The following is a 15136-nucleotide window of genomic DNA, read 5'->3' on the forward strand; positions in this document are numbered from 1 at the left end:
TCCCACATTCAAACACTGCGTCTAGCTTATTTAATATATACTAACTATTCTTGGTTTGACTTTTTACAGGAAATCACTCAATTTTCTTCATAAATTGCATTTATTCTTCTACATTATGTTTCTTTTTCACTCACTACTGTTTCTCCAAAGATAGGTTTAACATGAGTCAGATTATTTGTGTGGTATGTTTTTAGAAAATAAAGAACACCTGTGAAAACATGTGGAGTCAAAGGTTTGGAGAACTTTTGTGCAGTCATTTCTCTAAGTGTTTGTTGTTGGAATATGATATTTGTGTAAAATGTTGAAAGCATTGCTAACACACATGAGTAAATGCATTATACTTTGTGTTTACAGTGCATGGAGGATTTAAAACATGAACGCTTAGTCCTGGTTAGAAAATGTGAGAGCGCTCCAGCGTCCAACATGGGTACTACAACAACAAACACTTAAGAAATAAATAATTCCGCTTCAGCTTTTTACACTCAGATGAAAAGAAACGTAGAAAAGTCTTTTTTTTTCACATATTGGGTCATAAATAGAGGAGACATTTAGATTTAGAGAATGTGTCTTTCCTACTAACACCACCAGGTGTCTCTAGAGCTGCTTTCAGCTTCTCCTCATCCAGTTTATCACTAATACATTTAGACATAATGTCAACAAACTTACATTTTTATATTCCAAGAAACCAAGAGTCTTCAAAAAACAAGAAATATGAAAAGGCGTGGTAAGTTTTTATCACACAATCAAACATGAATCAGGTATTTCCTCATTCTGTGCATCAGAAGTCAGAGATGGAGCTCAATGGAGCTGATGAGCATTTGTTGTGTAAGCAGGGGGCACCGGAAGCCTTCAGCAGCGTCATGAAATGAAGGGGCGTCACGAGACCAGACACTTTGGTACCAAGTCGATTTCTTCAGTCGCACAGGTACCGTCAGAGACCACGGCACGTGAACGCCACATATCAGCAGGAGAGCTAGCTACCGTTAGCAGCCGGTGAACAGGGGTTCCATAGAGTTGCATTATGGTGCGTTCAAGCACTACTCAGTAAAAATGATGAATTGGAAGAAGTTAAATTATAACGATGTGTTCAAATGTAATCTTGTAAAACGTTTTTGGTGAGAAAGTTGAATGTTTGACAGCCATTTAAAATAGATGTTTGAGGGAATATGACACGTTTAACTTCCTTACAAAAACCAGAACGCAAAAGTAATAAAAAGGAGTGTGTGCAAGTACATGGGATTCAGTTTTTAGTTTGTTTAACGTGGAATTTCACAGGTATTTGTTATTGACTACTAACTTCTGGTATCGTGACACCCGTAATTAAATATTTTACGTCTACTTCACACCACTCACTGCAGGGAATGTACCGCAGCTCCATTATCTTTGTACAACAGCAGCTTCAAAATAAATACAAGGAGCCAACACAAGATGTCCCACCAACAGCTGAGAACTGTCAGGCCCTCGTGGGCCCTCGTGGACCCTCACTGGGCCCTCGTGGGGCCTCACTGGGCCCTCGTGGGGCCTCACTGGGCCCTCGTGGGGCCTCACTGGGCCCTCGTGGGCCCTCACTGGGCTGCTGATCCCTTTGCCTTCTTGTACTTCCTCATGTACGCTGCTATTGAGTTGGTGATCTCCACATTTCTTTTGTTTTGTCCAAAATACTCCACAAACTCTCCGTCGGGTCCCACCAGGTACATGATGATGGTGTGATCGACCTGAAGGCAGCAAAGAGGCGGAAATCAGAACATCTTTTATTGTTTCATCCTCATCATTGTATCGTTACGACATGTGGTAAGAGCGACAACACAGCGGATATAACTCACGATGTAGTCGTCGTCTTCGTCCTTTGGTCCCTGACTGTAGTAAACTCTGAAGGCTCTGGAAACCTGCTCGATCTGAGGCAAAGTCCCCGTCAGGCCAATCAGCTTCGGGGAAAACTCTGCAATATAAATCATATATCTATAAAACTTAATGCAGTGCAAAGAAAGTTAGCCATTCATTTCTTAACAGATCATTCTGATAAAGTATCGTGTGTGTGTATAGATACTGTGGCTTTACAACAGACGCATATTTGAGGATGATTAGACTTATGTAACATTTATTTATTTATTATTGCTTCATCAGCATCTCTCATAATGTTGACATAGAAATGCAAATAATTAAATAATAAAACTGCATTTATTCCACATTTCTGTTTTTAATCCATCATATGCATCAGATTATGTGCAAAATATGTTTTATACGACAGCAGTTAATAACAAACTTAAAGAAATGTTTCACATTTTCACTCGTCTAATCGTCCGATGGCTTTTATATCACATTCAGTGTTTTACAAGAACACAAACAAAAAGGAACATCTAAATACAAAATATGATTACAAGACAGAACAAAGTGCGGGAAGAAGGAGTTAAAGAAAGAGTAATATAATTAAAACATGTGTAATATAGAACATAATAATAATGTACCTTTCACATAAGCAGCCATGGCGTCTGCCGTGTCCCTGTGAGGGTCGATGGTGATGAGGAGCGGCGTCAGGTTTGGAAGAGACTTTATTTTATCTGCGGAGAACCAAACCAGACGGTGACGTTTGATTTACAGTAAATCTCTCATGCATCATAAGCTTTTTATTACCGATGTCATCCACCACTTCAATCATTTTCTCGATCTCGTCCGGGCAGATGTCGGGGCAGTGAGTAAAGCCAAAGTAGATGAGGACCCACTGGCCGAGGAAGTCCTCGCTCTTAGTGGGCTTGTTGTTGTGATCGACGAGCGAGAACGGACCTCCCAGCGCCGGCCGACCGATCGACTTATTCCGCTCTTTTTCGATCACTGCAAAGTTCAACAGTAAACAATTAAAGATTCAGATGATTCTAAGTACGGGTTAGCGTCTTCATCACTTCATTTAACAGGAAAAGCAGCTTCGTCTGGACGTAAACTAATGATTTAATAACTTCTTTTACTTCACGTGCACTGGATATTAAAGCGGTAACATACTTACATTCCTCCTTTTCTTTCTTTAAGTATTTCATCGCTCCAAGCAGAGTGCCTCCAATAGCAAATGTTATCGCTAAAGATTTCCACGTCACAGGCTTCAAAGACGAGAACACAAATCATAGAGGAATATTTATACTTCAAAACAACGGCTTCTCACTTTTAATCCTGCTAAACCCTGGTGATCAGTCTGCTGAGGACAAGATCATAGCGAGCGTATTTAATGTGTTGGAATAAACATTAAATATTCTCTCTGTGGTCTGAAAGACACATTTTTATTCATGCAATTATTATGGTTTGGGTTAAATAATGTCATAACGTTTGAGTGTAAGATTTAATTTAAACATTACATTTCCCTGCCAAATACTTTTCTCACTATAAACAAAGTGATTCATCGTTTTGAGTAATTTATTAAGAAAAGAAAGTCAAAATTCTCTGATTCCAGTTGAAAATGTGAATATTTCCTGGTGTCTTTCCTCGTCTATAACAATGAACTGAATATCTGTTCTTGTTAATAATATCTGTTATTTGGAAAACACGGATCGTTTTCTTTTACCACCGTCTTATCGTTTTATTGCCAATAAAATCAATATAGTTGCAAACATTCTTCTTACGTTTTGTCCTTTTCTTAATTGTTTTGGGAAATGGTCCCTAATGTGTGGTAAACATGTAAACATTAAATAGATTGAATCATAAAAATACATCAATTAGAATTATAAGCTTCACAGTTCCACAACTGCAGGACATTTTCTGACAGCACAGTAAAAGAATAAACACAAAATGGATCAATTCATTTAATAAACATTAATATAATAAGATTTCCCAATATTGAGATACATAATGAATTTGTTTTTTTTTTAATATTAAGATGTCATGTCAAACTGAGGGGTTGCAACTTTCACATGAACTCTTACCCCAGTTTTCTTCTTCTTATCCCGGGATGAAGGTGATGAAGGTGATGGAGGTGGTGGAGGTATTGAGGAGAAGGTTCTTGAGGAGTGTTGATGCAGCTGCCGAGCTGCTCTGCAGGTGAACCACTCACTCACATTCACCTGTTAAGGTGTAAACATAGGAAAAGACTAGAGTTAAGTTTATTTGCACAATTTAAAAATACACAAACATAACAAATAATATACAGTGCAGGAAGAGGCAGAACATAATAGGTGTTGAAATCCTTACATCACAATTTATTTCCTTTAGTGGCTATAAAACATTTAGGCATTAGGCCAAACTCCATTCAAATATTTGCGAAGTTAAGGTGGTGTCGTATGATATACAGGCGGCGTAACTGGAGAAGTTTTCTAAATTATTAAGTGTTTTTTCGATCTAGACAACTATTTCGGCTAGTATTTTGTTAGCTGTAAGACATGTTTCGTCTATTATATGGGCACCCGTCTTTTACCTTCAAAATACATTGATGCGCTGAAGAGAAAAATTATAATTTGCTAAATTTCTCTATGGAGTTTGGTGTGACACCTGATACTCATAGCTAGCTTTGACCTACCAGGCAGCAGTGATGTCTCCGCGGGGACAGTGTGTGTTTCAGTCCCGTTTCTCTCCGTAAAACATCGTGTGCGAGTCTGACAGTTTGGGTCAGGGTACATTTCTGTAAGAGTTTAACGTTGTGGTATAAAACACTCATGGCCATGTTCGGACCTTGACAGAACCGCTTCTGTGACGAGGAAGCGCCGGTTATATGAGTTTACAATACGGAGACAAACTGCTGTTCTAGAGTCAGTTCTTAATATCCATGCAGCAATCCAACCAGAAAAGGCAGCTCTCAGATCAGCCGTTAATAAACCGGAAATTACGTTTTAGATCTTCTTTTATCTATATTTCAGTCGCAGTGTTCTCGGCTGCCACCTAGAGGCCGGAGAGGGGAAGACCTAAAGAGGAAAAATATTAACGAATAGATATGAACCATAAAACTTCCCCAGTTATTTACTTACATTAAAGCCTTTATTTTACATTATACAAGTTTTCTGAAATGTGATGTTTAAATATGCAAATAAAGACATTATATCATAAAATATGTGTCGTACTTTGGTATATTGTTGTGTACTCTGATTGGTACTTTATATTTTGTCTTGTATTCTACAGCTTTATATCATCGAGTGCTGATAAGTATATAAACTGTGTACTTTTACTGCTGTGCAAAATCTATATCTAACGGAAGCTCAAAATAATACTGAGCAGCAGATAGTACTAAAGTATTACTGTAGTATTTATACTGTACTGAAGTATTACTGTAGTATTTATACTGTACTGAAGTATTACTGTAGTATTTATACCTGTACTGAAGTATTACTGTAGTATTTATACTGTACTGAAGTATTACTGTAGTATTTATACTGTACTGAAGTATTACTGTAGTATTTATACCTGTACTGAAGTATTACTGTAGTATTTATACTGTACTGAAGTATTACTGTAGTATTTATACCTGTACTGAAGTATTACTGTAGTATTTATACTGTACTGAAGTATTACTGAAGTATTTGTACTTGTACTGAAGTATTACTGTAGTATTTATACTGTACTGAAGTATTACTGTAGTATTTATACCTGTACTGAAGTATTACTGTAGTATTTATACTGTACTGAAGTATTACTGAAGTATTTGTACTTGTACTGAAGTATTACTGTAGTATTTATACCTGTACTGAAGTATTACTGTAGTATTTATACTGTACTGAAGTATTTGTACTTGTACTGAAGTATTACTGTAGTATTTATACCTGTACTGAAGTATTACTGTAGTATTTATACTGTACTGAAGTATTACTGTAGTATTTGTACTTGTGCTGAAGTATTACTGTAGTATTTATACCTGTACTGAAGTATTACTGTAGTATTTATACTGTACTGAAGTATTACTGTAGTATTTATACCTGTACTGAAGTATTACTGTAGTATTTATACTGTACTGAAGTATTACTGTAGTATTTATACCTGTACTGAAGTATTACTGTAGTATTTATACTGTACTGAAGTATTACTGAAGTATTTGTACTTGTACTGAAGTATTACTGTAGTATTTATACTGTACTGAAGTATTACTGTAGTATTTATACCTGTACTGAAGTATTACTGTAGTATTTATACTGTACTGAAGTATTACTGAAGTATTTGTACTTGTACTGAAGTATTACTGTAGTATTTATACCTGTACTGAAGTATTACTGTAGTATTTATACTGTACTGAAGTATTTGTACTTGTACTGAAGTATTACTGTAGTATTTATACCTGTACTGAAGTATTACTGTAGTATTTATACTGTACTGAAGTATTACTGTAGTATTTGTACTTGTGCTGAAGTATTACTGTAGTATTTGTACTTGTACTGAAGTATTACTGTAGTATTTATACCTGTACTGAAGTATTACTGTAGTATTTATACTGTACTGAAGTATTACTGTAGTATTTGTACTTCACTACAGGACGACTCATTTGTTTTTACAGCTGAAGTCTAAACTGACTGTAAGAAGTTTCCTGAAGCTGAAGTGAGTGTTTGTGAAACATGTTGAACACACAGTATCTGTCACAACCTGCTCTCCCCCCCCCCCCCCCCCTCCCTCCTCTTCCTATCATGTGGAGGACCTTTATACCCCTTGTATCACAACTCAAACTAGTTTCACTTCTCAGGAAGTGAGACTCACACAGTCGCTGGCAGTGAAGGAGAAATGGCGCAGAAAGGAGTTCAGCTGGACCGGGAAACCTTCTCTTGTTCCATCTGTCTGGATCTACTGAAGGATCTGGTGACGACTCCCTGTGGACACAGCTACTGCAAGAACTGTATTCAAAGCTTCTGGGATGGAGAGGACGAGAAGAGAAGCCACAGCTGCCCTCAGTGCAGGCAGACCTTCACACCGAGGCCTGTCCTGGTGAAGAGCACCATGTTAGCAGCTTTAGCGGAGGAGCTGAAGAAGACTGGACTCCAAGCTGCTCCTGCTGATCACTTCTATGCTGGACCTGAAGATGTGGGATGTGATGTCTGCACTGGGAGAAAACTGAAAGCCTTCAAGTCCTGTGTGCAGTGTGTGGCCTCTTACTGTGAGAAACACCTCCAGCCTCATTATGAATCACCTACATTCATGAAACACAAGCTGGTGGAGCCCTCCCAGAAGCTCCAGGAGAACATGTGCTCTCGTCACGATGAGGTGATGAAGATGTTCTGCCGTACTGATCAGCAGTGTATCTGTTATCTCTGCTCTGTGGAGGAACATAAAGGCCACGACACAGTCTCAGCTGCAGCAGAAAGGACTGAGAGGCAGAGAGAGCTCGAGGGGAGTCGACTAAACATCCAGCAGAGAATCCAGGACGGAGAGAAAGATGTGAAGCTGCTTCAGCAGAAGGTGGAGGCCGTCAATCGCTCTGCTGACAGAGCAGTGGAGGACAGTGAGAAGATGTTCACTCAGCTGATCCGTCTCATGCAGAAAAGAAGCTCTGATGTGAAGCAGCAGCTCAGATCGCAGCAGGAAAGTGAAGTGAGTCGAGTCAAAGAGCTTCAGGAGAAGCTGGAGCAGGAGATCACTGAGCTGAAGAGGAAAGACGCTGATCTGAAGCAGCTCGCACACACAGAGGACCACAACCAGTTTCTACACAACTACCCCTCACTGTCCCCACTCAGTGAGTCTACACTCTCCTCCAGCATCAACATCCCTCTCAGATACTTTGAGGAAGTGACAGCGGCTGTGTCACAAGTCACAGATGAACTCCAGGACGTTCTGAGAGAGAAGTGGACAAACATCTCACAGACTGGGACTGAAGTGGATGTTTCACTGTCAGCAGAGCCCAAGACCAGAGCTGGATTCTTAAAGTATTCACGTGACATCACACTGGATCCAAACACAGCAAACAGACGGCTGTTATTATCTGAGGGGGACAGAAAAGTGACAGTAATGAGTCAACAACAGTCTTATTCTAGTCACATAGACAGATTCACTGTATATCCTCAGGTGCTGAGTAGAGAGAGTCTGACTGGACGTAGTTACTGGGAGGTGAAGCGGAGCGGGGGAGACGTTCGTGTAGCAGTCGCATACAAGAACATCAGCAGAGCAGGGTGGGGGCTTGAATGTGCATTTGGATTCAATGATAAATCCTGGGTGTTAGATTGTGACGATGACAGATATACATTTTATTACAACAAAGTCGACACTCCCGTCTCAGGTCCTGCGTCCTCCAGACTCGGAGTGTACCTGGATCACAGAGCAGGTGTTCTGTCCTTCTACAGCGTCTCTCACACCATGACTCTCCTGCACAGAGTCCACCACACATTCTCTCAGCCGCTCTACGCTGGAGTTGGTTTATATTCTCCTGGAGACACTGCTGAGTTCTGTAAACTCAAGTAGACAGAAGTAAATCTGTGGTTCTCCTTCAGGGAGTCTTCTTCTCTCAGTGAGTAAACTAACCCCCCCGCACTAAGTGACATGTTCTATGTTTCATATTATATTCCAGATGATCAGCTGTACAATGAACCTGAATAATAATCACAATATAAGTGCAGGAGGTTTGTGTGACACCAGGATGAAGTGTGAGCAGATAGTTTCCTGTGAATGTTGATCACAGATCACATTTACTTTGAACACAATGTTCTTGTGATGTTAACAGTGAAGTTGAACATGACCCTCATCCTGGGTGGGGTTTGTATTAAACATGTTAAGACTAAAAAGACTTCTTCCTTTAAAATGAATGTGAACGTGTGATTTAAGGGAAGCGGCTTCAGCTCTGTGTTTAAACTCTGAAACGTATTTCGTCTCCGTGTTTGTGCCGACGGCTGATTGTTGTGGCGTTTGTTCAGCTGTCACTCAAACATTGTGGGCGGTGCTTGACGTCATCAGTGGTTGTGTAATGTGGGACTTTGTTTAGGTGGAGCTGCTCCCTCTGTCTGTGGAGCCATGGAGGCTCTCACTGCTCATCATGTTGCTGTCTCTGCATCAACATGTCCACTCAATGTTTGATGAATATTTGTGTTGATGTATTTCTATCTTGTTTCTCTTCCACTGCATGTGTTCAGAGAGGAAGCAGCAGCTTCATCCTGGACACTTTGTTCTGTTAGAAAGACGTCTAGAAGCACATTGATGTGTTGTTGTTGTTGTTATGAGGGCTTATAGAAGTGTACTTATCCTGATCATAATCCATCAGCAGAGGATTCATTCTTGTCTTTCACATGCTGACATTGTGCTCAAAGTGAACGTGTACATGAAGTCATTGAACTTTACTGATGTGAGAACAAAGTGCAGCTTCACATGATGAATAAACAAACATCAAGTCTTTTCTTCTTGTCTTCATTCCAGGGTATCAAACAAAGCTGACGGAGACAATGTGAAGCTGATCTGAGACAATAACTGAGCAAAGTAGCAGCACGTGGTGATCAAATGTTGTCTTATAGATCAGCTGTGAATATGAAACTACTGTATTACTGCAGATCAATATTATCACTACAGTAATAAGGAGACATGTTTCGTGTCTGTCGAGTGGGGAAATGAAAGAACGTACAAATGAAAGTCATGAAATGTGCAGTTTGAAGGATTTAAAGGACCTTTGTGTTGCTGTAGTTTCCCAGCATGCTCTCTGGTCTGTGTGTTGGTGTGCAGGAGGATCCAGGTGGAGCAGATGCATCAACACAGAGGATCAAGGTGCGTTCACTGACCTGCTTCAACAGTAGGAGCAGTGACTGTTGAACTGTCTGTCAGTCTGTGTGTGTGTCTGGCTCCACCTGCTGCTTCTTATTTTAATGACTGACAATCTGCATCCAATAACTTCTGCACTCTTTAATATTGAGCTCCACCTTCCAGATACTGCAGTACTTCTTCTGTGAAACACATCGACACACTGCAGCAAGTATTCATGTGTTCAGTGAAGACGAGCTCTAATGAACTCCTGCATGAAGGTGAACAGGCTCAAATAAACAGCTCACACATATCAGCTGACACTTCCCCACTTCATGACTCACATTAACACAATTACATGTTGTGTTAAAGGTGTTCTGACATGTGATGTTTAAATATGTAAATGAGGCATTATGTCATTAAATGTGTGTAATCTGCTACATGTCCAGATATAAAGTGAAGTCTGGATGAAGCAGGTTCAAAGTGTTTCATGTTGTTCACATATCAAAGGTTTGTACAGATTCTGGATCTGTCTTTGTATCACTCCATAAATCACTAAATCCTGTCAACACACAGAACTCTGTGCATCTCCTGCATGTAGTGAGTGTAGCGTGTATAACATGAGCTGTGAGTGACATGTGAACAAAGCCCTCTGCACAAAGCTTCAGAATATAGAGAGGAATGAAAGTGGAAAGTTTGGTGTATGTAAGTGCTGCTGAAGTGGAGACTTCTGCTGAAGAGTGTGAGAAAAAGCTCCTTTAGAGAAAAGCTCCTTTAAAGATATGTATTGTAACATTCATACATGTTGTACACACTACAGGTGAACAGGGTCATACATGTTGTACACATTACAGGTGAACAGAGTCATACATGTTGTACACACTACAGGTGAACAGAGTCATACATGTTGTACACACTACAGGTGAACAGAGTCATACATGTTGTACACACTACAGGTGAACAGTCATACATGTTGTACACACTACAGGTGAACAGAGTCATACATGTTGTACACACTACAGGTGAACAGGGTCATACATGTTGTACACACTACAGGTGAACAGAGTCATACATGTTGTACACACTACAGGTGAACAGAGTCATACATGTTGTACACACTACAGGTGAACAGGGTCATACATGTTGTACACACTACAGGTGAACAGGGTCATACATGTTGTACACACTACAGGTGAACAGGGTCATACATGTTGTACACACTACAGGTGAACAGAGTCATACATGTTGTACACACTACAGGTGAACAGGGTCATACATGTTGTACACACTACAGGTGAACAGAGTCATACATGTTGTACACACTACAGGTGAACAGGGTCATACATGTTGTACACACTACAGGTGAACAGAGGTCATACATGTTGTACACACTACAGGTGAACAGAGTCATACATGTTGTACACACTACAGGTGAACAGGGTCATACATGTTGTACACACTACAGGTGAACAGAGTCATACATGTTGTACACACTACAGGTGAACAGAGTCATACATGTTGTACACACTACAGGTGAACAGGGTCATACATGTTGTACACACTACAGGTGAACAGAGTCATACATGTTGTACACACTACAGGTGAACAGAGTCTACATTAACAGGTGAACAGGGTCATACATGTTGTACACACTACAGGTGAACAGGGTCATACATGTTGTACACACTACAGGTGAACAGAGTCATACATGTTGTACACACTACAGGTGAACAGAGTCATACATGTTGTACACACTCCAGGTGAACAGGGTCATACATGTTGTACACACTACAGGTGAACAGAGTCATACATGTTGTACACACTACAGGTGAACAGGGTCATACATGTAACTAACAGATATCATGAAGCTTCCCCACTTCATGACTCACATCAACACAACTTTATATTACAGGTGTTTAATATGTACATGAGGCGTTATGTAATGTAGCTGTGGTTAAATCTACACACACACACACACTCTGATGTGATTCTGATGTTTTCAGTGCAAGAAAAACAGTGTTTTTCGTGGGGTCTCGCACTTTAAATGAACAAAGTAAAACGTACCACTTTTATGATTTCATTTGTTTTTTATATTTTACATTATTTATACATTATACTTCCTTTGACAGAAAGTAAAACAATTTACATTTAATTAAACTATAAAGAGAAAAGACATTGGATAAAAAATACATTTTGTTTTTAATTTAATGACAGCTCAGCTATAATGTTTGTATTTAATAATGCCACAAAACGTTCTTGGTGTAGCATTTTCAGTCAACGAACATAAAAATGTTATATTTAAAATCTGAAAAAGGCAAATCGTTGATGTTTAAATGGCAGTTTTACAATGTGACGGCCAGTTTGACCTGAGCTCCGTGTGGATGTAGTAGTAGAGCCAGGCCACGAAGGGGAAGACTGTGATGGCGGCGGCTGTGGAGACTCGGAGCGTCCCGACTGGAGCCCTGACATAGTGGAAATAAAACAAAAGGTTTTATAGAAGTACATTAGATCAGATTTTTCATTTTAAACAGGTATGAAAAGACTCATTGAGATTAGAAATCTCTTTTTCAAGAGTGTCCTGGCACAAATAACACAGCTGCAGACACGAGAACAAACATATAACAATTTAAAATGTCCCACTGAACGCATTACATAAATGACAAAAATGATATAAATCACATAAATTACATAAATTATATAAATTACATAAATTATATAAATTACATAAATTATATAATTTATATAAATTACCTAAATTACATAAATTATATAAATTACATAAATGACAAAAATGATATAAATGATATAAACCACATAAATTACATAAATTACATAAATTATATAAATTACATAAATTACATAAATTACATAAATTATATAAATTACATAAATTACAAGATCTCAAAAGACATTTAAACATCTACAGCAGGGGTCCCCAAACTTTTTCCTGTGAGGGCCACATAACTTTTCCCTTCTCTGATGGGGGCCGGGGTCAGTTTGTAACAGAAAAAGTGTGACGATCGCAGGGGTGCCTAAACGTAAACATTTATTGTTTTCCAGAAAGCCACACATCACCAAATATTAATAACCCTCTCTGGGTTCTTCACAGAAAAAAAGTCCATTGAACATTAACTTTCTGTTGTGCCGTGCTTCAGTGTCGGCGCAGATCGTATTCTTTGAATACCGCCACCGCCTCTTGACAGATGAGACAAACAGCCTTTTCTTTGCATTGAACAAAAAAAGAATCGTTTGACCACTGCAGGTTAAATACCCTGCATTCTGAATCAATGTTTCTCTTACCTAACCTTTTCGCCATTATTCCGTTCTATTCGACAGGGGCTAGTCTAGGATTCACGTGGCCAGACTCAAAAAAAAATCATAATGCGTCTCTGTTATTGTTCAGGGGGCCGGGCCAAATGAGGAGGCGGGCCGTATCCGGCCCGCGGGTCTTAGTTTGGGGACCACTGATCTACAGCCAGATGCTTCCAATTAATTTAAAAATCACTTAAAAAATGTCCAATGAGACCAGCTGCCAAAGATTCAGCTGATTCTGCAACTGAAGGTGAGAAGTTTACTTAAACTCCATGTTTCTCGTGTCAGTCCAGACTTTATGGATATTCCTGGCAGCAAAAACAATAATAACAAACATCTGGTTACGTCTTTATTTTACCTTCCAGAGTGACGACACAGGAGAAGCCAAACAGCCGTGAGCATGAGGCCAGAAAATTCTCTAAAAAAGGAAAAAATATATTAAATGCACATTATTATTTATACCTGAATCAGATCTGCCTAATATTTCATTCATTTTATTTAAATAAAATTTAAATAAAAGTATTATTATTTTTTATATGTTATTATTATAATATATATAAATATATATAATATCATAATCTAATTATAATATACATATATATATATTATGATAATATATATACATATATATATAATATAATACATATATATATATATATATACACATATATATATATATATATATATATATATATATATATATATATATATATATATATATATATATATATATATATATATATATATATATAAATATAATACCTGCCCTCCTCCTGTTGGAAGATCTCTGTGATCCGCTCTTTATAAAGTCTCCATCCCAACATGGCAACAAGAGCGCTGGAAATCATCACATGGAGATCAGCAACACGCCTCCAGGGCAACGTTTCTGCAAAGAAGAAACATCCAAATCATGTACAAATCAGCTGTGCAGTGCAGTTTATTGTGCTGTTGTTTAAACTGAGCTTTACTGAAGCTGCACAGTCAGAACAAAGCCACTGGGTGGCGCTATCAGCTCTGTAGACAATGCATTAAAGCAAAGTTCAACAGCCTGTAAAGTGTGGAACACAGGAGAATACAAACGGTCACAGCAGAGGAAACTCTAAGAAAGATTCTTGGTTTATTAATGCAGCTACTAGAAACTACCAAATGTATCTGTCTACCTGTCACATGGAGGTTCAAGCCAACGCATGCACACAGGACTGCAGGGACACCATAACCAACCTGCAACAGAAACGGTTTTTAAATCACATAAAACATGTCAAAAGACTAAATAATAAGTGAAATAACTGTCATCTTACCATCCATAACCCTGCGTCTGGATCATTGATCTAAAGCCACACAATATGTTTAATGATGAGAGATGAGGAGAACACATTGACAAATAAAATGAATACAATGTAAACTCACCTGTACATATGTTGCAAGAGCGAAAAATAAAGACATGAAGAAGTTGCAGACTCGCCAAATGACAGAGAGCCATTTCTTCTCTTTACAAACTTCCCCCATTGTTGTTTGTAACCTTTCACCTCCCCGCCCGGGGCTGCGGGACATAAAGATAACACATAGCAAACGCACCCACCCAGTGCTTCTGGTGTGATATAATAGTGAGGGGTTAGTTTGATATTCACCACGACATCTGCAGTGAAATGTTTGGACATTAACCACAATTCATAAATAATTTAATGTCTTTATCTCCCATGTAGGTCACACACCAAGCCACGCGCTCCTTTTCGATGTGATATAAACCCACAGACGATCATTTTAGGCGGATGCTCTTTTATGTTTGTACATTTTGGGTTGTATAACTCAGTACTACACCCAGGGATACAGTCCTATTATCATCATACGTCCTCTGGCAGAAGTATTTCTTTAATGGGGAAAGAAATACCCAATACAGTTCTATTGTATCTATCTACTTTGGATTAAATATTTGACGTTTTCCACCCTGGCTGCCCCGTACAACAAAACGAGCACACATTCTCCAAGACCGCAGTGACGTCAATGGATCCGCAAGGCAGATATATCACTTCCGGTATATTATAACAAAATAAAATCAACAGTACAGTACAGTACAGTACATTTTTAAAGTTGTGTTTATTGCTTGTAATTCAAATGTCGGACAATCAATAAAGTCTCAAACACGAGACATTTGTTTTTCATACTTTTCCATTATTTATTAGGCTAAACATTTATATACACACATAAGGTAAATAATAACAGC

At 38.7% G+C, this 15136-nt stretch overlaps 3 protein-coding genes across 3 annotated transcripts; 1 reads left to right on the plus strand and 2 right to left on the minus strand.

Moving 5' to 3' along the window:
• Window positions 1-712: 712 nt before the first annotated feature.
• Window positions 713-4772, minus strand: sco1 (synthesis of cytochrome C oxidase 1). The gene is made up of 7 exons (XM_029438669.1): window positions 4496-4772; window positions 3906-4043; window positions 2999-3089; window positions 2632-2829; window positions 2466-2558; window positions 1824-1939; window positions 713-1715 (listed from the first exon to the last, which is right to left on the minus strand). The coding sequence occupies exons 1-7, from the start codon at window positions 4637-4639 to the stop codon at window positions 1566-1568; spliced, it is 930 nt and encodes a 309-aa protein (XP_029294529.1). The 5' UTR covers window positions 4640-4772; the 3' UTR covers window positions 713-1565.
• A 1870-nt stretch (window positions 4773-6642) lies between these two features.
• LOC115012246 (tripartite motif-containing protein 16-like) lies at window positions 6643-9333 on the plus strand. Its single transcript, XM_029437761.1, has 2 exons — window positions 6643-8389; window positions 9289-9333. Exon 1 carries the CDS (start codon window positions 6676-6678, stop codon window positions 8341-8343), a length of 1668 nt encoding a protein of 555 aa, XP_029293621.1. The 5' UTR covers window positions 6643-6675; the 3' UTR covers window positions 8344-8389; window positions 9289-9333.
• Window positions 9334-11538: 2205 nt separating this feature from the next.
• On the minus strand, window positions 11539-14858 carry tmem220 (transmembrane protein 220). Its single transcript, XM_029438244.1, has 6 exons — window positions 14323-14858; window positions 14214-14243; window positions 14076-14136; window positions 13678-13801; window positions 13274-13333; window positions 11539-12065 (listed from the first exon to the last, which is right to left on the minus strand). The coding sequence occupies exons 1-6, from the start codon at window positions 14464-14466 to the stop codon at window positions 11933-11935; spliced, it is 552 nt and encodes a 183-aa protein (XP_029294104.1). The 5' UTR covers window positions 14467-14858; the 3' UTR covers window positions 11539-11932.
• Between the last annotated feature and the right edge of the window lie 278 nt (window positions 14859-15136).

Source organism: Cottoperca gobio, chromosome 8 (genome assembly GCF_900634415.1).
Source record: "Cottoperca gobio chromosome 8, fCotGob3.1, whole genome shotgun sequence".
Taxonomy (NCBI): Eukaryota; Metazoa; Chordata; class Actinopteri; order Perciformes; family Bovichtidae; genus Cottoperca; species Cottoperca gobio.